Genomic DNA, 23,466 nt, shown 5'->3' on the forward strand with positions numbered 1-23,466 from the left:
AGACACAATGTAAATACATTCTGTTAATAGTTCAAAGAGAACCTCACCCAAGTTATAATTGTACAAGATACAAAAAGACTCAGGAGACACACAAAGAAGCTGACTTCTGGTGCTCATTTATCTACAGAAATACAATGTTACTCCACAAGGTTTTTAGCAGGATGACAGTGATGTTAGTTGCCATAACAGAGGGAAATCTTATACTTGCTTAGTATGTACAGGTCCTGAGCTCCATCCCCAGCAACACACACACAAACACACACACACACACACACACACACACACACGGAGGAATAGGAGAAAGAAGAGATCATTAATGGTTATAATTCTCTTTAAGAAAAAGTATTTGTGTGTGTGTGTGTGTGTGTGTGTGTGTGTGTGTGTGTGTGTGTGTGTGTTTATGGGTATTTTTGCCTGCACGTATGTGTGTATACCACATGCATGCCTGGTGCCTGCAGAAGATAGAAAAGGGTGTTGGATTCCCTGTAACTGAAGTGACAGATGGTTGCGAGCCACCATGTGGTTTCTGGGACTTGAACCAGAGTCTTCTGGAAGAGCAGCCAGTGCTCTTACCTGCTAAGCTGTCTCTCCAGCCACATCAGACTCTTTCTAACAGCACTACTTCCCCAAAAAAGTGAAATAGGAGCCAAGATTAAAAGTTTCAATGTCAGGGTCTGGGAGATGGCTCAGAAAGGCACCTGCCACCAAACCTGGTTCACCTGAATTCAGTCCCCAAGAGCACATGGTGGAAGGAGAAAACCAATCCAGCAAGTTGTCCTCTGACTTCCTCATGGGTGCTGGAGCACACGCCCCTGCCCAATAATAAATAAATAAATAAATAAATAAATAAATAAATAAATAAATAAATAAATAAATAAATGTTTTTTTTTTAAAAAGATAAGGACCGCACTGAGAATGCCGTGATTGTTTTGAAAAAGTTGAGCTAAAGAGGTGGCTCAGTGGTTAAGAGCTTTAAATGCTCTTGCAAAAGACCCAAGTTCAGTTCCCAGCACCCATATTATGTGGCTCACAACTCCTTGTAACTCCAGTTCCAAGAGATCTGATGCTCTCTTCTGGCCCCCAAGGGTACCTACATGAATGTAGCACACACACACACACACACACACACACACACACACACACACACACACACGAATAAAAGGTTTTTTTTGTTTTTTTTTTTTTAAGTTTCAATGGCAGAGTGTGGTGGCTTACATATGTATTCCCAGGACTTGGAATGATGAGGCAGGGGATTGCTGTAAATTCAGTAAGGCCCTGTCTTAAAAAGCCAATAAAAAAAATCACAAAACAAACAAAAAGTTTCAGTAAAACTCAGAGAAAGCTGAGTCCAAAGCATTATCTGTAGTGTGTAGCCATTCCAGCTTTGATCTGGAGGTTCCAACCCCCATTGAGGCTTCAATAACTGTCATGCCTACAAAGCAGGGCCGAGAGAGGACCCTGAAGATCCGAGATCCAGATGGGCCGGCTCTCTTGGTTCCTGGACCCTGGACGCTGGAGGTAGACCAAGCAGAGTTCTCCAGAGAACACCTTCGGACTGCGATACACCTTTCCCAGACCCTGTAACCAATCCCTTCACTTGTAAGTTACCCCACAAAATAAACCTCCCTCTTAACTACGTGGAGTGGCCTTAATAATTTCACCAATAATTATCCTTATAAGGAAAAAAGGTTTGCAAGGTACAGCCTTGCACAAAATAATGTCCCATCACCCATGCAGTTTAGGAATTCCAGTACATGGGAACACTAAAAGGCAACATTATATTTTCCTTATTTTTTTTATAAATGTTTCACAGCCATTGTTCCTGAATAGATACAGCTCAAAGCAGGCCCTGTCCTTGATAGGCTCTACTGCATAACCAAAAGCCTTCATTTCTGTAGTTTTTTCTTGTGTCTAGAAGTTCTGGCAGCAGCCTTATTGACAAATCAATACATCAGCCTAGAAGCCTCAAACATCTGCCATGAGAACATGACTGATTCCAGCTTTAAACTTCGCAGGTCCGGGCAGCAAACAGAACCTAAATGACCTAGTAACAGCATGACATGACCAAGGGCACAGCAGAACTAGACCCTGTATTGGAGGAGGTAGAGCCTAATTGCAACTGTCTACACAGTGGTGAATTTCGTACAAAGAGCATGCTAGGTGCTGGGGACGAGGAAATAATGGGCAGCACACACATACTCCTTTGTCACTGTCCAGTTCACAGTCTAGCAGGGGATAATTTAAAATCAGTACAAGCTACACAAGCTTCAATAGCAATACAGCTAGCTCAGGAGGCTCTCAGAGCACACAGCAGTTCTCAAACCTTAAAACCAAACTCATAGTGAGAGATTTCCATTATAAACCAATGCACACATTTCTAGAATTCCCCCCCCCTCTCTCTCTCTCTCACACACACACACACACACACACACACACACACACACACACACACACTAATCCACTCACAAACAAAAGAAAAATTCCATGAGACAGCATTTTCCTCACAGTGTAGGGTGGACTCTGGTATTTTCTCTTCTCTTCTTATTTTCCTGGTCCTGAGGCACCAAGCTGGTTATAGCATCCCTGGATATGTTCTGGCTTGAGGTTGCAAGACACAGGTATAATTACTTGTTTTACCTATGAGTTCTTGAACTGGGTTAAAACTACAGAATTGGGGAGGGCAGCTATGAAATTGGAATCTGCAAAAAGTAACACCAAATGCTGCATTTAGCATGTGAACTCTTGGTGTCATTTAATCTGAGCAGTATAGGATGATCTGGTTATTCTGATATGGAGAAGAAATGAAAAGGTGATTGCCAAAGGTGAAGGCAGACACAAAGACTGAGCAGAGGTATAGGATGTCTTTAAGGAGGTTAGGTGGAACAAAATGTTGAGCACTATGTGTGTGTGGGGGGCGGGGATGAGGGACGGGGGAATGAGAACCAGAAGGTAGGGGTGGCCTGTTCTCCAAGTTCCCTCTTCTGGTGTGTTCTATACTGTCTCAAGAATCCATGAGTGTTCAGACTTAGGAAGGAAATTCTGACATGTAGCAACATAGATGAACCTTGAACATATTATGCTAAGTACAATGGGCTGCATATAAAAATACAAACATTGTAGGATTTCATTCCTGTGAGGGATCTCCCTCCAGCAATCAAATTCAGAGACAGAAAGTAGAATGGAGGTCACTAGTAGCTGAGGGTAGGGAGTAATGCAGACTTATTTAGTGAGTATACAGCTCTAGGTTTGCAAGATGAAAGAGCCCTTGAGACTGGCTGCAAAACAACGTGGCCACACCCCACACTACTGACATACACATTTTAAAAACAGCATTACATTGCAAGAGTCATCATCAGAGCCTCAGGAGATTGCTTAGAACAGTGACAGCAAGTGCTGGGAGCAGACACGAGTAGGTTGTCTGGGCAACCTGAAGGGCTGGAGAGAATATACTAACTGAACTGAGCTCAGGAAACAGAGGTCAAGGGAAGGGTTCTAGGTATATTCTGAGGGTGGAGGTCACCAGGGCAAGGTTGTAAGTATGTCCTTATGGCCAAGGTCTCCAGGGCAAGGTTGTAGGTATGTCCTTATGGCAGGTCACCAAGACAGGGTTCTAAGTGTTTTCTGATGGCTGAGGTCACCAGAGCAGGGTTCTAGTTATGTCCTGAGGACTAAGATTACAAGGGTAGGGTTCTAGGTATGTTCTGATGGCCGAGGTCAACAGGAATCCTCCACTCTGAAGAGGCAAGCTTCCTTCCTGTATGAGCACATCCCAAAGAAAGTCCAACTACAGATCAGATATGCTTCCCTTGGGACAGCATCCTCTGCATACAGAGCTCCTGAATTTACCATCTGCAGTCACAGAGCCTTTAAAAAAGTTTGTGTTGAATAAATAAATTGTCTTAGTCATTGTTTTATTGCTTTGAAGAGATGCCATGACCATAGCAACTCTTATAAAAGAAAACATTTAATTGGGGCTTGCTTATATTCAGAGGTTTAGTCCCTTGTCATCATGATGAGAAGCCTGGCCGCATGCAGGCAGACATGGTGCTGGAGAAGTACCTGAGAGCTCTATACCCAGACTGGCAGGCAGAAGGAAGAGAGCCTGGCTTGGGGTTCTAAAACCCCAAAGGCCAACCCCAGTGACACACTTCCTCCGACAAGGCCACACCCAGCCCAACAAAGCCACACCTCCTAATGTCACTCCCTAAGCATTCAAATATATGAGCCTATGAGGGCCATTCTTATTCAAACCACCACATAAATCTATCTCTGAATTCCATAGTGAAATCTCACTTTGGAACTTTCTGTGTTTCCACAAGGTGTCTAAGTGTTGGTATAAATGAATCATTAAGAATCCAACAACTTGGTGAAAGCCTAAGAAGTCCTTCAATAGAAAGGATCAATAAACTTTTCCCTCTAAACGGCCATGTGCTGGATATTTTCATTTGCCAGACGCAGTGGGCATCTCTACAGGGAGCACTAGAAGCTCCTATGATACGTGCCTTTAGTGTTGCTTCTTCCCTTCATGACCTGTGCTACCCAGGAGCACTGGACTGTAAAGCCTGGCAACTCCATTCACCAGAACATGGAGTCCAGAAATGCACTGAGTTATCACTGAAGATGGTCTCTAGTGGTCTGTAGCATAGCTAATTGACATACATGTATCTTAAGTAAAGTTTACACAAATGTTTTCAAAGCTTGCTCTTCAAGAGATTTTTCTTCCCTAGACCCAGTGTACGCACCCATGATACAGAACCTCTGGGCCATAGATATCAACACAGAGTAATAGATCATGATACAGAACCTCTGGGCCATAGATAACAACACAGAGTAATAGATCATGATACAAAACCTCTGGGCCATAGATATCAACACAGAACAACAGATTATGATACGAAACTTCTGGGCCATAGATATCAACACAGAGCAACATACAATACAAAACCTCTGGGCCATAGATAACAACACAGAGTAAAAACAGATCATGATACAGAACCTCTGGGCATAGATATCCACACAGAGTAATAGATCATGATACAGAACCTCTGGGCCATAGATAATAACACAGAGTAATAGATCATGATACAAAACCTCTGGGCCATAGATATCAACACAGAGTAATAGATCATGATACAGAACCTCTGGGCCATAGATATCAACACAGAGCATCAGATCCACTCCGTCCCCAACACAGATCAGGTAGAAACACTAAGCAAATCTAAAGCTTAGCCCATGGAGAAACACAGAGAAAGCAGTCACAGAAGAACAAAAGCCTTGAAATGTTGCCTCACTTATTTCTCAGTTTCTTAGGAAAACATGCTTTTTCAAGAAAAAAAAATCCTATTAATCTTATTTTGCTGGCTGGGTGAACCTCCCTTCTGGATTTTGAAAGAAAGTTCTCCAGCATATAAGCAACCAAAGCCAACTCCTTACAAGCCCAAAGTTTAGGAGTTCAGAGAGCTGGTGCCCTGGGGCCTGGGAGTAGCATCATCTATGTATAAGCAAATACATATCTCCTCAGTTGCTCACACAAACAACAAGAAGAAACAAGTTCACCGCAGACTGGGGAAATCTAAGGGTTTGCAGCAGCTTAAACAGTGACTACGGTCCTTAGAGCAGTGGTCGAGACCCCTTTGGGTTGCATACAATTCATAACGGTAGCAAAATTACAGTTATGAAGTAGCAGTGAAAATATTTTATGGTTGGGGTCACCACAACATGAGGGACTGTATTAAAGGGTCGCAGCATGAGGAAGGTTAAGAACCACTGTGCTAGAGCTTTGACAGTCTTTAGGTAGAAATTCCCTGAAGAAAACCAATGCTGACAAAAGAACTTACACACACACACACACACACACACACACACACACACACACACACGGCAGAGGGCAGCTAGAAAAGTACATGCAAACGGAGAGGGACACTGAAAGTCCTTCAGAAAACTTTCATGCTTTTCTATGGAGGAGAAGGAGGAGGGTTGCAGGGCATTTCCTCTGAAACAGCATCTCTCTAAAGTGCTCACCATCTTCAGGATAGGGAGATGAGGTTAAACTGGGGGTGAGGGGTGAACAGAAAGATGCACAGAGCACAGAACTCCATGGTTTCTAGTCCTCAGAAGCAGAGACCTGGAGTCCAGGAAGAGCGTGCTTTTAAACTTAATGATTCCCAGAGAACAGCCTTGAAGAGAAACTAAAAAGTGGAGAAGTCACGGAGTCAAGCCCCAACAAAGATGGAGGGAAGGAGAAGACAGACTAGGGAAGTGCCAGGTCTTTCTGCACTGGACAGTCGCCTCTGCCTCTGCTTCAGTTCTGTAAGCTCCCACACTCACACCGAACAAGACATCATGATATAAGGACAAGGATGGCAAGCCAACTGTGTGCGTTCATATGTTCTAATAATGCTCTTAGCAGATTCACTGGAAGCAGAATCACTTAGAAGGCTGGCACGGCCTAATTCCCAGGCAGCTCCGTGACAAATATAGCCTGCTTTACTAAAACTGCTCAGTGCTGTACGGATTGCAGATGATAATTTATGAAAGAAACTAATGCGATTGACTAAGGCAGCGGCGGTCAAACAAAGGCCTGCAAATCCACGCTGACAGCTCAGGCAGCCCACCAGCACACTACAGAAAGGCCATGCTTCGCTAATTGCATCATCTTTAACAACAGAGGCAGAAGACACAAGCGCTTCCTTTTCCCAACAAAGAACTTTGTCATGGGCGGTCCTCCCATTTTCAAATGGAAAATCTTTCAGGACAGTCAAACTCTCCACGGCATTGACTATCTCAAAGCAGGAGAGCCCACACAGACAAGTTATCTATTAATGACGAGTTGGGAGTTCCCACATACCTAGATATATTGTTGAAGCTGAGAAAGAGGCGTTGGAGGCAGGGCAAATTATCCACATCTCTCTAGAAGAAAACAGAAAGCAAAAATGTATCAGTTGAAGGAAAGAAATACTGTATTAATATGCTTTCTTGGTCAGCTGCTGAAAGACGTTCATGATCCCCCTCCCGCAACCTCGCTACACCGTTCATTTCTAGTGGACTCGGAGATCCATTCTTCTCTGCTGCAGAGCGAGTGAGTGGGAGGGTCTGAGCACATCCGCAGAACAGGCTACACCAGCGCTAGCAAGGTAAAGAGCAGTGGAGGGAGCAGGGAACACTGCGGCGGCAGGCAGCGAGCCTCCTTAGGCGTGCTTTTGGGAAGGATGCCAGGATGCTACTTCAGCATTTACTGTAGCATAGCGGGTGATCAGGGCTTGTTCAAAGTCACTTTTCAAAGGGAGACATTCAAAAGCTTTCCAAACAATGGTACAAATTTCAAAGTGATTTGCCTCATTATTCTCAAACTGTTGGAAATAGACCATCCAGTTATAAAGACCCAATACAGGAACAATCGCCCCTAAACTTAAAGCAGATCATAATGTCACTGGAGGGCATGCTAAGGTCAGCTCCTGATCTAGGAATAAACTGAAGGTTTAGACTGTATACTCACACATGTGCTAAAAGCATTTCTGCAGTATTTTCAAAAGTTGCCCTTAGTCAATACTGAAATATTTAGGCTCAGATGACTAAAAAACAATTACAAAATAAACACATCCAATTTCATTTGGGAAAACACAAACAAAAAACCTTCCGAAAAGCATGACTAACTAGAGGCATGGACTCTGCAGAGGAAGTGCGGCAATTTGACTCAGTCTAGAGAAGGAGCAGCTGAGGCTGCATAGATACAGGGCGGAGGGTGGGCGGCAGGATGGCCACAGAGCCCCGGAGGCTGAGACAGGGCATTCCGGACTTCACACACTCGGACACTTCCCATGTAAACTGTTTCATTTCCAGTACAGCATCTTCCTTCTATAGTAACTATCATTCTCATACCTCCCTGAAAAACCCCGATCACAAAGGTGAGGCGTGGTGTCTAGACCTTCCATGGTCAAGGTATGAGTCTCTAGAAAATAGCAAGGCAGCCTAACCCCCCCACACTCCCAACACCCCACCCCAGCCCAATTGTGAGTGATGAACGGTGTAAACTGGCAAACTTCAAGCCACTTCTTTCTGACTTTCCCACACTTGAGGAGGAGTGCAGGTTTCCCTCCAGGACCCTGTTTCCCACAGGAATGGCTGCTGCTTTTTCTCTCTCCAGAAACAAAAGTCAAAGCTGACCTGAAAGTCCTCTCTCTGTTCCTATTCCCAGTTCCTCCTGAGCTCCATCTGAAGTACTTCTGGGCACGAGCACCGCTGGTCCCCAGCTGGGGAGGACACACACACTGCAGGCCCCCAGCTGGGGAGGACACACACACACACACACACACACACACACACACACACACACACGCCGCTGGCCCCTGGCTGGGGAGGACACACACACTGCAGGTCCCCAGCTGGGGAGGACACACACACACACACACACACACACACACACACACACACACGCCGCTGGCCCCTGGCTGGGGAGGGCACACACACCGCTGGCCCCCAGCTGGGGAGGGCACACACACCGCTGGCCCCTGGCTGAGGGACACACACATACTGCTGGCCCCCCGGCTGGGGAGGACACACACACACACACACACCCCACTGCCCCCCCCCTCGGCTGGGGAGGGCACACACACACACTGCTGGCCCCTGGCTGGGGAGGGCACACACACATACACACACACACACACACACTGCTGACCCCCGGCTGGGGAGGGCACACACACCCTGACCCCCAGCTGGGGAGGCAGTGGCCTGCATCTATCTCCTGAGTCAGAGCACACTTTTACAGACTTCAGTCTCACTGTCTCTCCCATGCCACAGGCAAAGCAGACACACTCCTTTCAAGACATGATTGTTTTGCAATTAAAGTACAAACTCAAATTATTTTTAAGGACATACTAAGTTCTTTTTGACAAAATTGTAATGCTTCTGTATTTATCTTCTTTTACGAAATCAAATTTTAGCAGAAGTCTACCAGTTTTTCAAAATCATTAACTGTCATTTCTTGATAGTTATAAAAAATATAAAAAAATGAAAACTAAAAATCCAAATTTAGTTTACATACATCTCAATAACCACTTCTGTAGCTAGCTTTCCCAGGACTTCAAAAGGCAGAATAATTTCCTACAATATTTTTGTTGTCCCAAATTTAACATCAAGGGAAAATAATTATTTTTTAATTTTCCTAAAGATTTTAAGATATATTTTCATAGCAAAATTCTACTATTACAACAGAGAAAACATTTGTCATATCAATCAATTATCTAAACATAAGTTTCTTATAGAAAAGATGTTAAAAAGTACTAAAATGTGGCCCTTCTAACAGAAGCTCTGTAAGACCCAACTAGTAGGATTCACCACCCAGAGAGGCAAAGAGGAACCCAGTCATGCCCACATGGCAGGGGCCAAGGGCAATTGAACACAGCTTCCCTCAGACAAGCACAGAGGGTCCTGGGCATGGCAGCTCCAGAGACAAATGGAACAGATCACCTGACCACAGAGAGAACTGGTACTGCACTCGGGGCAGCTTTGTTATTGACATCTGAACCCTCAATTAATCGGCAAATGAGCTAGTTCTAATGCCAGAAAACACACACGCAGACCAAACCACTGAAGTTCAACACAATGGTCCAAGACTAACTTTGAAAACCTCACTTAGCTGTGTCCAACAATCCAAATCCGTTCTATCACAAATGTATCAATTTTAATTGAGCATTTAAGGCCTACATTAAGGCCTTATTTTTATAGAGTAATTTTTTAATGTACTTATTTTATGTGTATGAGTGTTTTACCTTCATGTATGTACACACACCGGTGGTCAGGAAAGAGTGTTGCATCCCTAAAGTTACAGCCAGGTGTGAGCTGTGGGTGCTGGGAAGCCAAGCCCAGTCCTCTAGCAGAGCAGCTGATGCTCTGAACCACAGAGCCATCCCTCCAGCCCCTGAAAGCCTGATTTTTCTCTTTTTAAAGGTCTGTAGTTTTCTTTTTAAGATCTGTAGGTTTTGTTATTGCTGTTTAAAGTTTATTTTTATTTATTTTTTAGTTTTTGAAACTTAAATGTCATGACAACATTTCCCCCTTCCCTTTCCTCACTCCAACACTTCGCATGGACCCCCTCAAATTCATGGCCTCTTTTTTTTAATTACTGTTACATATGTATATTCTAAACACATAAACATAAGCGGCTCGGTTGCTCTAATGTTACTTGTTTGTATATGACTTCAAGGCTAACCATTTGGTATTAGATTCCCTGGGGTGGACTTCAATAAATATCTTGCCTTCACCTTCAGAAACCAGACCAAGACTACAATGAGGTAGCAGACTCTAAGCTGAGCTTTCCCAGTAAGTTATTCTGATGGTAGGACTCAAATCCATCCATCTGCTTGGCACCAAACTATGATGTAAGAATTTTGGAATGACAGAGGAAGGAGAAAGGGTGTTAGAAGTCTATAAAGATGCTCAAGCCTTATCTCTTTAAGGAAAAGCCAACAAATTCATTTTATTGTCACAGATTCAACAGTCCCATCATATCTCTTCTGGAGGTAACTATTTCACAGGCAGACAGACTATTCTAGAACAGCTAGAAAATTAATATATATAAGCATGAACAAAAATGTTGATACCTACAGAAATATTTACAGGTCACATTATTTATCTGCTCATCACCTTAAGTTTACTGTACTTGAAACATTACTGAAAATTGTATTCAACAGATTTCTGAAGTATGATTTAAAGCATTTAACATCATTTCAAAATATAATCCTGTTAAAAATAAAGCTGAATGAAATTATGAACTCTGACTGATGAGGATTAGAATTCCTTTTTTTTCCAAAGAATGACTTTGCATATGAAGAACCTGTCTCCTCTGCTCGACACTGTTCTCCATATTCCCTTTGTAACAGAACTGGATGACTCAGCAATCTGCCTGTATAGAACATCTATTACTCATGATTCAGCAATCTGCCTGTATAGAACATCTATTACTATTGCTGAGTCCAGCAATCTGCCTATATAGAATGTCTATTACTTATGACTCAGCAATCTGCCTGTATAGAATGTCTATTACTTATGACTCAGCAATCTGCCTGTATAGAACATTACTCATGACTCAGCAATCTGCCTGTATAGAATGTCTATTACTCATGACTCAGCAATCTGCCTGTATAGAGCATCTATTACTCACGACTCAGCAATCTGCCTGTACAGAATGTCTATAACTCAGGCTATTCTTAGGGGCTCTTCCTACAGAGGAATGAGGAAGCAGCAAGGTGAAGACACAGGGTGTGGTAAGGCAGCAAACAGGACACAGAGGACTGGAAGAAAACCATCTTTACTCTTTTTGCATTATAAAAGTCAGGGTACAATATACATAGAGGAAATTTTTTCAATTTGGAAAGTGATAAGTGGATTTATTGAGCATGTTTGAGAACAGGAAAAAGAAAATTATACTCCTTTTCATTAAAAGACTAAATTAATTCCAAACCACCTGTTACCGCCATCACTCTGCAGCACAGACACACGTGTTATCCAAGGACAGCAACTACTGAGCTGTCACGTAGACCACTCTAACCACACACTTCTTTAAATGACAATGAAAACAGCCAGTATCTGCTCAGGTTTCTGCACGGTATTAATACTCTTACCTGCTTTTCCAGTTTCCTACTCTTTCTATGGCAATTGTTATCAATCAATCCAGCTCCATGAAGCTTTTCTGATCTGATTTTCATCTATATACTGTTGTAATTTCACCAAAGAAAAACTAAGGAGGCATTAAAACCTGGACTGGAAAGCAGGCGCTAACTAGGGAGAGTCCGCCCACACTCTAGAAGCACTGCTTAAACAGCTGTGATGGAAAGGACTCAGCTCCTCCATGTCACAGTCAATGGTCTTCCTGTATTTGAATGTGTACCTGAAATTTGCATCGCAAGCTAGATCTAAAAAAAAGAAAAATCAAGTCAAATCAAAAATATCTAACAAAAGTGGAGTCTGATCTACACGCCTCTAAGCCTCCCAGGAAAACTGTCTGGAAGACACAAACTCAACCAGTTTCCCAGCCTTCCAACCATCCCAAACTACTAACTTCTACAGAAAAATCTAATGAGGAAGGATGTGCTGAAGTGCCAAGTCATCAAATGAAGAAGTGCTAAGGCAGCGGAGGAGAGAGTAACCTCAGTGCAGCCTGCAACATCTACCCCTAAAAATTGCAGAGACAGAAGGAAAACACGGCATTGGAATTAACAAGCTTTGGAGCCTATGGAAAGAAAATATGATGCACAACTTCTAGAAGGAAAAAAAAGACAATTACTGAAAACTCAACAGTTAAACGACTGAAAATCAGATTAAACAAGAGTTGTTGGGTTGTTTTTTTTAAAGAATCAATTTCAAGGTAGAAGTAGAAAAGTAATAAGAAGGCAACTGGGAGAAATTATAATGATGGAAATTATTAAAGAGAGATTAAGAAATAAGCAATATAATGAGATGGCTTGTATTATATCCTGAGGGGTTTAGTAGAAAGAGAAAATTGAAGGCGATTTTTATGAAAAAGCAGATGCGGAATGTTCCCATAATTAATGAAAGACATGATCATGCAGATTCTGGAAACAAAAATACTAGATTTAATAAAAATTACCATTATTTTCAAATCTATGCAGCACCTAGAAAAAATGAAGATGGCGAATCCGTGATGGAGCAGTCTATCCCAGAGAAGTATTAGTGGCAACTGAAGGAATCTGTGGGTTACGTCCCCACACCCTTCATACAACATTCTCACTCACTAAAGGGACAATTATACAAAGCAAATGAACTTAAATTCCACAACATCATAAACTATGATCCAGGAGAGAATGGCTGAGGCACAGTGCTAGGAAGAGAAGAGCAGGTCTAGAAAAACTCGTGTCTGATTATCACTTACTTTCATAAACATGACAATTCAGTTTAGTGGGGAAATAGGTCTTTTTAATAAAACATGGCCAAGAAAATAAATATCCATATGTAGATAAAATAAACTATCATCTACTATCTTATAGCACATAAAAAGTTAACTAAAGGTGGCTCACAGCCCTGAATGAAGAGAGAAAGCTGAAAACTTTCTAGAAGGAACACAGGATAACAGTCATGACTCAGCAGTGGGAAGAAGACTCCTCAGACAGGACCCAGAAGACACCGATGACTAAGGAGGTCAAGTTATAGATGATGCCACCCAAATTGAAAGCTTCCACATACCAAAAACTGTTCTTAAGGGCAAGCCATGGAAAATACACTCTCTTGTAGACATACAGAGAGATACTAGGATAAAGAAAGAAGAGAGAGAGAGAGAGAGAGAGAGAGAGAGAGAGAGAGAGAGAGAGAGAGACCAAAGGGTTAAATCTAGGACATCACATGACCTTTCACAGCAATAGTCTAGACCCATGCTTCATTGCAGATGACAGATGAGAAGGACACTCAGTGCCTTCCCTCATCAAGGAAATGCAAATCTAAAACAATCAGAATGACGTAAGTGAACTACACAGATGCTCAGTGCCAACTGTCTCCGATGAATTTAGAATTTCCAATAAAGTAAGTTTCTGATAAATTCAGACATTCACACGACATTCCTTTGTTTCTACCGAGAAGAAATAGAGCTTTAGGCCCATTCAAATAAATAGATAAATAAAAATAACAAGACCACCCATAGTGACTTTGTGCAGGCCAAAAAGTAGAAAGAAGATTGGAAAACGAGCAAGCAAATGCTATGACAGCTTTTCTCCAGTGGAATCCAACCCAGCAATTGACAACATGGTGACAAACATAGCAAATTTATGACTATCAAAACGTAGTAAATGCAGGGAAGAATCTATGTTTATATACTCATGTGCTACGCAATGACCTCACAGCTAATGACTCAACACACAGTATAATCTAGATGAGTGCAGGCCACACCACCCAGGCTTACATGAAGTCTGTGATGTCAATCCAACAACAAAACCACCTAACACTACATTTCCAAGCATGCATCCCTGCTATGACATGCTATGTGGCTGTACACACTTTATGTAAAGTACAAATGTAGACAAAATCATCCAGAGACAGACATCAGAGTACCTCTGGGATAGGGACAGGACTGACTAGAAAAGGGATGCAGGAGAACTTTCTGGAACAATAGAAACATTTCAGACATTTTGATCCGGTTGGCAGTTACATTAAAATAAAAACAAGTTGAATTATACAGTTAAGATGGTATATTTTATTGCATCTAGATTATAACTCAACCAAGTTTAGAAGAAAGTCCTTGGCACTATGGGAACATGAAGGATGCAGTATGCTATAGAGGCTCCTTTCCTGTCTACAAGAACGGCCTCCAAGCAGTGACCACTCATTCTGTGTATCTGTGTAATGTGCAACAAATAAAGCAGAGCTGGGGAGAGTTCAGTGGGTAGGGGTACTTGCCACCAAGCCTGATGACCTGGTGCCCTGAGTGTGATGCCTGAGACCAATATGATGTTAGGAGAGAGCTGACTCTTGCCAAATTGTTCTCTGGCCTCCACACCCATGCTGGAACACAACTCCCCCTCCCCTACCAGCATGCAAAATGAGAATAGGAAAAATTAAATAAATAAACAAAATATGGACTATTGACATGGCTCTTACTCTGAAACTTCCTTTATCCATTTCAGAGGGTTGCCCGGTTTCTCCTCCTTCCCACTGCACCATTTGGCAGGGCACAGGCAGCCTCTCTGAACCAGGCTCAGTGATAGCATAGAACACAGCTCAATGAACACATGGCTACACCCTTTTACTACATTTGGTTAATAGTAGAGTAGATGGAAGTGCAGACAGTTTCTGCAGAACGTATCTATTCCACTAACATGAAGCTCATGCTCTCAGTGCTCCAGTCCCACCCATCCCTTTGGAAGGCAGAGCAATGTTTCATTTGTGCAGAGCACTCACTGGCCTGTCACTTTGGAGACTGGCTCAGTATGGGCTCGCCTAAAGTTCCATGGTCACTAGAGCAAGCTCAGGAGCTTTTGGGAGGGCCAACACAGAAGGGATGCTGAGTTCTCGGCACAGCTCCTTAAAAACCAAATACAGGCTGAGAACTTGTATTTAAGCTGGAGAACACAGCCCAAAATGCTGCTTATGAGTACTGTGTATATTTGGGTTGAAGATCTGAGGACACATACAACACGTGCTCCTACAAAACCACTCAGTAAAGTTGTAAGTAGTCAAGAGCTCTAACACAGTGATGACAGGAACAATTTGCCAGGAAGAAATATTGATTTCAAAGTGTTATTTTCTAGAATATAACTTCAAAATATTGACCATGCTCTAGACAAATATTGATGACCTGCTAGGCAATATAACACACTTCAAAGAACCAATCCACATTCATTGGACACAAAGCAATTAAATTAGAAAACAGCTATAATAAACTGAATAAGAAAATCATGTATTTCAAAAATTAAAAATATACTCCAGGGGCTGGGGATGGGGCAGAAATACAGACTGGATGACCAAAATGAAAGCAAGCAGGACAAGAATTATCCTAAGATTAAAGGAAACTACCAAGACAGCGAAGACTGCCCAGTCAAAGTCAACATCACCCAGCCAACTTCCCAATTAACCTTCACCACGTGTCCAAGGAAGGCATTATCTTTACCTCATATCTGGAGATTCTAAGGAGGAAAGCAAAGTGGGAAATCAGAGGATATGCAAGTGAGAGGCCCTCTGTAATCTCCTCAGGGGCATCACAGAATGAGTGCCAGAAAAGGAAGAGAAAGAGGAATTGCAGATCATCTCAAGTACTGTAGACAGAAACATTACAAACAGCCTCAGCAAATGCCTTCAGGACTGTGCACAAATTACAGCCTAGACTATGTAAGCAAGATGCTAAAATGACCTAAGGCTCTTGGAAATTATTTTGAAAGCTCTGTGGATTTAAGAATGGAATCTAATATGACCTATGTAGGAGTTACAGAAAATATTTTAATAAAATTCAATTATCATTCATAATACAAACTTAAAGCAAATTAAAAATAGAAGACAATTTCTTAGGCTGGAGAGAAGGTGAATTCTTGCTCTATGAGCATGAGGACCTGAGTCTGAATCCCCAGCCCACATGTAAAGAGCTGGCATGACTGTGCACATCCATATCTCCGTCTCAAGGCAATACAGTGGCTGTGCACACCCATATCTCTTGTCTAGAGGTGATACAATGGCAGTGTTAAGTGCAAGATGCTCCAAGTCCTGCCCTGCTCTGCATGCACACATATGGGCTCTGCACCACACACTCACATGCACACAACACTCACAGTTTCTTCAGGTTGATAAATGGCAGCTAATGAACGTAGCTGGTGATACATTTTCTTTAAAACTGGCCACAATCCAAGAACCCACTTGCACTTCCGCTTCAGCTAGTCTAAAGGCTCTTCTAGCTCAGTCAAACACAGAGCCATCAGTTCAGCGTCTGGAAAGGACCCTTCACTTGATGGCACCTCCGACATGTCCGCACTGGACACAGGGCGACAGGCTCCTCCAAGCCCCTCCTACAAAGGAATTCATTTGATTTGTCTCCTCACTCCTTTCTCTCCTGCCTCTCCAGCCTTCCACACTGCTGACAAGGTCTCAGTAAAACTTTAGAGGGAGACAAACATTCAAACACACAGCGAATATATAATGGTTGGTAGGAAACTGCTATTATTTGTTTAGAAAACACTAACAACCAAAAAAATCGAAACAGAACACCCATTTAGATCATTTACAGACATATTACTAGAATGAGTGTTCAGAGCAAGATTGCTATAGATAAAATCAATGGACCAAAGTCAACAATGGTTCCACATGCTACCAACAGTAACAAATCAATTTCTTAACAAAAATTTTATAATATTAACAAAAACTAAGATAGATGGGAAGAAACCTAGCAAAAAGCATGTCAGCTCTCCGTGGACTTTCAAGACAACTGACATAACAGCTCGGCATCTCCTGGCCATCTAGTGTTCTGTGCTGCTCTCCACAGATGGAGAAGGGGTCTCTCTGCTCTCTTCTCTCACCCCAGCCCTCCTTGGTTGCCTATCGTTCTTTGTGTAGGGCTGAGGACTCATGGTATTTCCCTGTCTACTCTGGCATGTTACTGTTGTCCTTCTTCAGCTCAGCTTTGGTCAGTGATGCTGGAGAGACTTTACGTGTAAGTTCTGACATTCCTAGGAGACACAGTCTCACAGCAAACTCCCTGATCCTCGGCTCTTAGTCTTTCAGCCCCCTCTCCCAGAGACAATAATCTAATTGTATTTTTTAAAAAGAAGACAATAGGAAGGAAGGAGCTGATTTCTCATTGGTCAAGAAATCAGTTTACTTGCTGAGACCAAGGTATCTTCAGAGCAATATTTTCAATGAGATAGAAAAGAACAGATGAGAATGTGTGGTTCTCAGAAGAGGCAGGTGTGTGTCCTTGAAATGTTTTCATTTTCTGTAACGGGACCATATGGACATGTATGGAGCAGCCATGCTTCAGTATTAACTTGTTATCATAGACCATAACAAAACCTTCCAAACAGTCTGTCTATAAAGAAGCTTTTATACATGTGCACAAATGTATGGAATGTTACTTGTGACACCTGTAATAACGAAAAATTGCAAACAATATGACTGTCCAGTATTAAATTAAAACTCTAAGATAGAATACTATATTGCTACCCAAATTAGTGAACTAGAGCTAGAGGTACTAGAATGGATGACTCTCATGGTATCAGTAAGAGCAAAATACAGAAGATATGAGCCACTAGATGGTGTCATACACAAAACACTTAAAGGCATGCAAACCCATTACTACTTATTGCTTAGGAATTTTAAAACTGGACTGAGTGGGACTGGGAGGAGGCTTGGTGGTAGAGTGCTAACTGAAGTGTGTAAAGGCCTAGAGTTGATCTCTAGTGTTATGAATTATTACACGGGGTAGGGGGGACACCCCCTCCCAAGGGTATCCCATGCGTGCAGGGAACCATACCGGCATGCTGGGAAGATGTGTTGGGGGTATGACTGGTGGCAACTAACTCCATTTGGGCATGGCAGCAAGTGGATGTCCACAGCCCAGAGGCTGCCTCCATGCGGGAATGGCTTATTATAATTGAAAGACCAAGAGAAGATAGGAAAGAAGAGAGAAAGAGAGAGAGAAAGAGAGAGAGGGAGGTGGAGGGGTGCACACCTCATGGGAGTGGAGGGAGAGAGGGAGAAAGGGGCAGAGTTTTTCCTTAAGAAGAGGCTGCTACATCAGGACGCAGGGGGGCAGGACCAGAATATTAACACCTAGCCCTGTAAACAAAAGGAGATGGAAACAGATGTGTGTGAGAACAAGTAAGAGGAATCTCAGGACGAGGCTACTTCTGTGAGAAGACAGTGGCAGGGAAAGGAACCCAAAGGCCCGGACTGTGCTCGAAAGGATCATTTATTCAGCTGAGTGAGAACTACCAATACTGATGTACTATCGTTTTGTTTGTTTTCTTGAAGCCGAGTCTCACTCCAGGTCACACTGATCTGGAACTCACCATGAAGCTTAGGCTGGACTTGAACTCGTGGTAAGCCTCCTGCTTCTTCAGCCTCCTGAGAGTTGGGAGTACAGGCCTGAGCACCACCCCTGAGTTCTAATTTTTAAAAGGGGACACCACCATGGAAACTAAAAATATGTTTAGCTCTACAATGACCCAATTTCCACGAAAGGACCGGCAAACAAACAGGAGTCCTGACTCTGAATACATGGGAGGTTTCTGGTCCCAGGTAACATGCAGGGAACACGCTTCCCTCCCAAGGCTCAACAGAAACACACTAACCTAACTAAATTCTCAGAAAGCAGGGGAGCTGTCACGGACAGACCGCCATTTTGGATGGATTTCAGGAAGCCCGTTGAACCTCCCAAGAGATGGCCCTGAGCAAGAGGACTGTAGCTGGGAACCTCAAGAGAGATGCTGCACTTCACATAATCCCTTGGACGGGAGGCCATGGCACATGCTCAGTCACATGGACACGCAAAGATCAGGTCTGGGAGGCATGAATGAAGCATATTGGATAGGTGTGTAATTTAACATCTGCCTGCTCAACAGCAATTCCTGAACCAACACTAACCCTACCCCACCTATCCCTGGTGCACATCCAGGGAGGCTGGGTGATGGAGTCCTCAGCAGGAGCTCCACATCTGTCCTCTCAGCAGGATGTGAAGTAGGTGGGTCAGAGAGGGAGCTTCCTCTGGGAAGAGGGTTAGTAATGGCAGTGGCAAAAACAGACTGGTTGGGGGAGGGGAGGAGGGGACAGGAAGGGCCTCTCATCCAGCACAAAAGGAAACAAAGTCCTTCCGCCCAAGTGAAATCTTCCTTATCTCAGCAATTAGCGGGTGAGCCAGCAGTTCCTCTCCACTCAGCCTGAAGGGATGTCCAGTGTGTCCCATACACCAAGTTACACAATCCAGTGATCAACTGAGACAGAGACAGACAGACACCCCGCCCCCTGCCCTGCCCCTTATGGCTAAAGATGGGCTCAGATACCCAAGCCACTACCCAACATTTTAAAGTCACTAGTTGAAGGGCTGGGGGCCATTTAGTGTCAGAGCATTTGCCTAAAGGGTAGTGGACAGGGCTGGAGAGGTGGCTGAGTGGTTAAGAGCATGTACTGCACTTCCAGAGGCCAATTAGTTCTGAACACCCACATCAGGCAGCTCACAACCACCTGGAACCCCTACTTCAGAGACGGCATGCCTCTGGCCTGCTCAGGCATCTGCACCCACACTTAAAAAAAATCCTAATGATCACCAGACACTACATAGGAAAAAAAAAGCCAAATGTAGTGGAGCACACCTGTAATCTCACACCTGGGAGGTGGAGGCAGAAGTATGAGGGGTCAATCCTTGGCTACAGAGGGAATTAAAACCAGTGTGGGCCCCATGAGATCCTGTCTCACCACAAATCTCCCACCCCCAACCCCAAAGAAAGAGTAAGTGTGGTAACTGAACCTAAGGGCAGGAAAAGATGAAGAAAAAAATGTAACCTCAGATTGAAAAGTCTTTTGGATGTTTTAAGCAAAGGTTACATGGCAGACATGGGAGCTCACACGTTTCATCCTAGCACTCGGCAGGACAGGCAAGTAGATCCATGTGAGCTCCAGGCCAGTCAGAGCCACATAAGAAGGCTCTGTCTGAAGAGGGAGAGGGGGAGAGACAGACAGACAGAAAGGGAGGGAGGGAAGGAGAGAGAAGAGGGGGGAGGGAGAGGGAGAAAATAAAGAGAAGGGTGCTATAGAAATAATTTAACTTAAGACCTGAACTACACCCTTATCTACCTTACATTCAACTTCCTGCATTACCTGTATTATACTTATCATTAGGAAAGATATATGCATGATACTGTTGTCTTTTTAAGTTTCATGAATGGATACAATTTCCTTTCCCATAGCTGCTTCTGCTGCAGCTGCCACAGCGGTGAGCAGAGTCAACACTCACTCGCAATCAGCGAGTTCCCAGCTGAGTGGCATATGCTTTCCCAGGGAAAGCCAAACTCCAGGCAGGAACACACTAGGGCAGTGGACTGCTGCCCACAACGAGCAGGAGCTCTTCAGATGCTTACCAGCCCCAGTATCCCGAGGACAGACTGAGTCCTGACTGAGCAGCTTGTGAGGATTCAGCAACACAGCCAAGTAATCCAGTCTGGAAGCTCTGAAAACAAACAGCCCCACTCCACCATTTCGTCCAATCTGTGGAGGCCTTGACACGATTCAGAAATAATTGTGCAATAAATTCATGTCTCAGGGAAGGTTCTGGGCGTATCCTCCCCTTCAGAAGCCAAGGCACTAGCTTCCTTAGACTTTCTGGGAGAAATGAAAGTGAAACCAATCCATACAGTGGAGCATCATCTGTCCCCCACATCTGCACACCACAGAGAGCACACTGTATTCTCTACTAAGGAAGGGGTTCTGTGAGGGCGTGCCTTTCAAAGCTCACGAATGACATCAGAGAGCCCACATTCAGCTTCTCTCCAGTGCTGACACAAAGGAAACTTTTAAAGTGATGATGATGATGCCAAGTCCACTGGGTTGGCATTTTATCACAAAACTGAAGATGTGTTTCTAGTCCCTCCCACCTTTGTGTTAATACACAAGGCCTCCACATCAGGCTACTATTTAGTTGCCCACTTCCGGCAAAACCATCAAGTCCTTCTGCAGGGGAAGAAGTAAGGGTAGTCACCCTATGGCTTCTGGGAACTGAACCCAGGTCCTAACACCACAGCAGGGGAGGTCAAGTTCTCATCATGGAGCGAGGAGGAGAGCATCACATGATTTTAAGCCCCACTGTTACGATTCTGCCATCACAGCACTAGTCAAACCCAGGCGTTCTCACCGTCCTAATGTGCCAACCCTTCTATAGAGGTCCTCATGTTGTGGTGACCCTCAGCCACGAAATCATTTCAGTTGCTACTTCAAAACTGTAATTTTGCCTCTGTTATGAATTGTAATGTAAATATCTGTGTTTTCTGATGGTCTTAGGCGACCCCTGTGAAAGGGTCATTTGACCCAAGAACCACTTCTCAAGTCAGTTTGAGGGCTCAGGATTTGTCCCCACAATATGTATGTCTCTTTCTCCTCTGCTCACATACTGTCCTAAGCTGTTGTTATGTCCTCTTTTACAGTCAGCAAGCCAAGAGACACAAATGGCAACTGAGCCCGATTACTTCATTTTTAAACAATCTGAAAGGAGACCCAGACAGGTCCAGTGTCTCAACCAGGGTCACACAACTGATTAGGGGTAAAGCTGAGACCCGAAGTAGGCCTCTGCAGCCCTGTGCACTCTTCCTTCATCAAGAGGCCTCCTGAGAACTGCCAGGAGACAATCACATGGACCTCTACGTCTTCTCTCTGTGTCTCTCCTGGGTACAGCTGTCACTCACCAGTACCCTTCCCATCTAACTCAGTACCCATGGCAGAGGATGAGGAGCAGTAGTCAGGAACACCAGCTGCTTCATCTAGAGGACACTTCTACCATTTGTAATTTTATATTTACCTTTGAAAATAGAAAACACCTTCTTTTCAACATATTACAAAGCTCCATAGTTATAGTCACAATTTAAATTCAAAAAAAAAAAACAAAACTAAATAACTTCAGATTCCGCCATTATACACACGAGGCTAAACTATCATCACTTCCTTCAAAGAGAAGCGGGGTGAATCTGTAGTCACTGTGGTACTCACCACAAAGGTGATCTGATTGTGTCGGAGGTTAAGTTCAGTTAGCGAATCCAGACCATTGAGATTGTCAACGTGACTCAAGAGGTTCCTGGCAAGGTTTAAAACTCTCAAATCACACAAATGATTAACGTTTTCAATTTTGGTGATCTGTATAAAAAAGAAAAAAGAAAAGGGCAGGGAGAAGCATGATTAGCATGGGCATGTCATAAAACTCCAAAAATAAAATATTCAAGTCACCAGATTTAATGACAAGTTTATACCGAGACATTCATAGTCCATCTAAGCATCTCACTGCAAGTCCTATGAAGTCATTCAACTTGTGAAAATTAGCTAAGGATCCTAGTGACCATTTGACCCTAACAAACATATCGAGAAACATCAATTTCCTCAAATAACCATGAGTCCCTTTGGAGCAGTTCTAAGGCTGCCAGCTCCTCCATCTACACACTACCTGTCATACAGAAACTGACTCTGGCCCCAAGTCACATGCTCACAATGCTTTGACAAGGCACACCAAGCCTCTGAGAACAAAAGCAAAGGACAGGACTACCAGGATCTTGAGGTCAGTGAAGAGTCTGACTGGAAAGATCGAGGGGACTAGAAGCCCCTGTGGGAAGAAAAGATGGACTCTGTAACAGAAGCGCTCAGGCCAGGAGACAATGCTCAGTTAGAGTGCAATGTGATAGGCACTGGCCTGCAGAACGGAAGAACTTAGGCTGTGGAAGCCACAGAGGCACAGAAGCACAGGCCCACAGCAGAGCAGCCTAAGTTCTCAGGAAGTGAGGCAAGCCTAGCATTATTATTACTCAGCCAGCACAGCCCACAGGTTGAGTGTCTCTGACACAGGAGGTAGGAGGGGTACTCATCAACCTCTTCACAGGACACCCGTAGGGAACAGAGATTTATTCAATGTATCACTTTTCATTAAGGGGCTATGTCTCGGGGCTGGAAAGACCCCCAGGGCTGGGAGAGCTTGCTGCTCTTGCAGAGGACCAGAATTCGGTTCCCAGCACCCACACGGAAGCTCACAACTGCCTGTATCTACAGCATCAGGGGATCCAATTCTCTCTTCTGATCTCCATGGCACACGCGCGCGCGCGCGCGCACACACACACACACACACACACACACACACACACAAATCTTTTTTTAAAGAATAATTTCAGCGTTAGTAAATACGAATCTGCTCATTTACATCGCTATAACAATTGGATTTTTTTTTTAATCTAACATTTCAAAGTAAATGTTTGCTTAAAGGCTCTCTTTTTAGATTCATAATACAGTTTCCAT

General features: G+C 43.6%; 1 protein-coding gene across 2 annotated transcripts in view; it reads right to left on the bottom strand.

The window, feature by feature from the left end:
* Nucleotides 1-23,466, bottom strand: part of Lrrc49 (leucine rich repeat containing 49) — a 105,357-nt gene that overhangs the window by 59,581 nt on the left and 22,310 nt on the right. For both annotated transcript variants that reach the window (XM_059268029.1, XM_059268028.1), the window contains 2 exons: nucleotides 22,180-22,323; nucleotides 6,848-6,909 (listed from right to left, as the gene is read on the bottom strand). In XM_059268029.1, coding sequence (XP_059124012.1) covers nucleotides 6,848-6,909; nucleotides 22,180-22,323 — 206 coding nt within the window. The remainder of the gene's footprint in view (nucleotides 1-6,847; nucleotides 6,910-22,179; nucleotides 22,324-23,466) is intronic.

This window comes from Peromyscus eremicus, chromosome 7, assembly GCF_949786415.1.
Source record: "Peromyscus eremicus chromosome 7, PerEre_H2_v1, whole genome shotgun sequence".
Classification (NCBI taxonomy): domain Eukaryota; kingdom Metazoa; phylum Chordata; class Mammalia; order Rodentia; family Cricetidae; genus Peromyscus; species Peromyscus eremicus.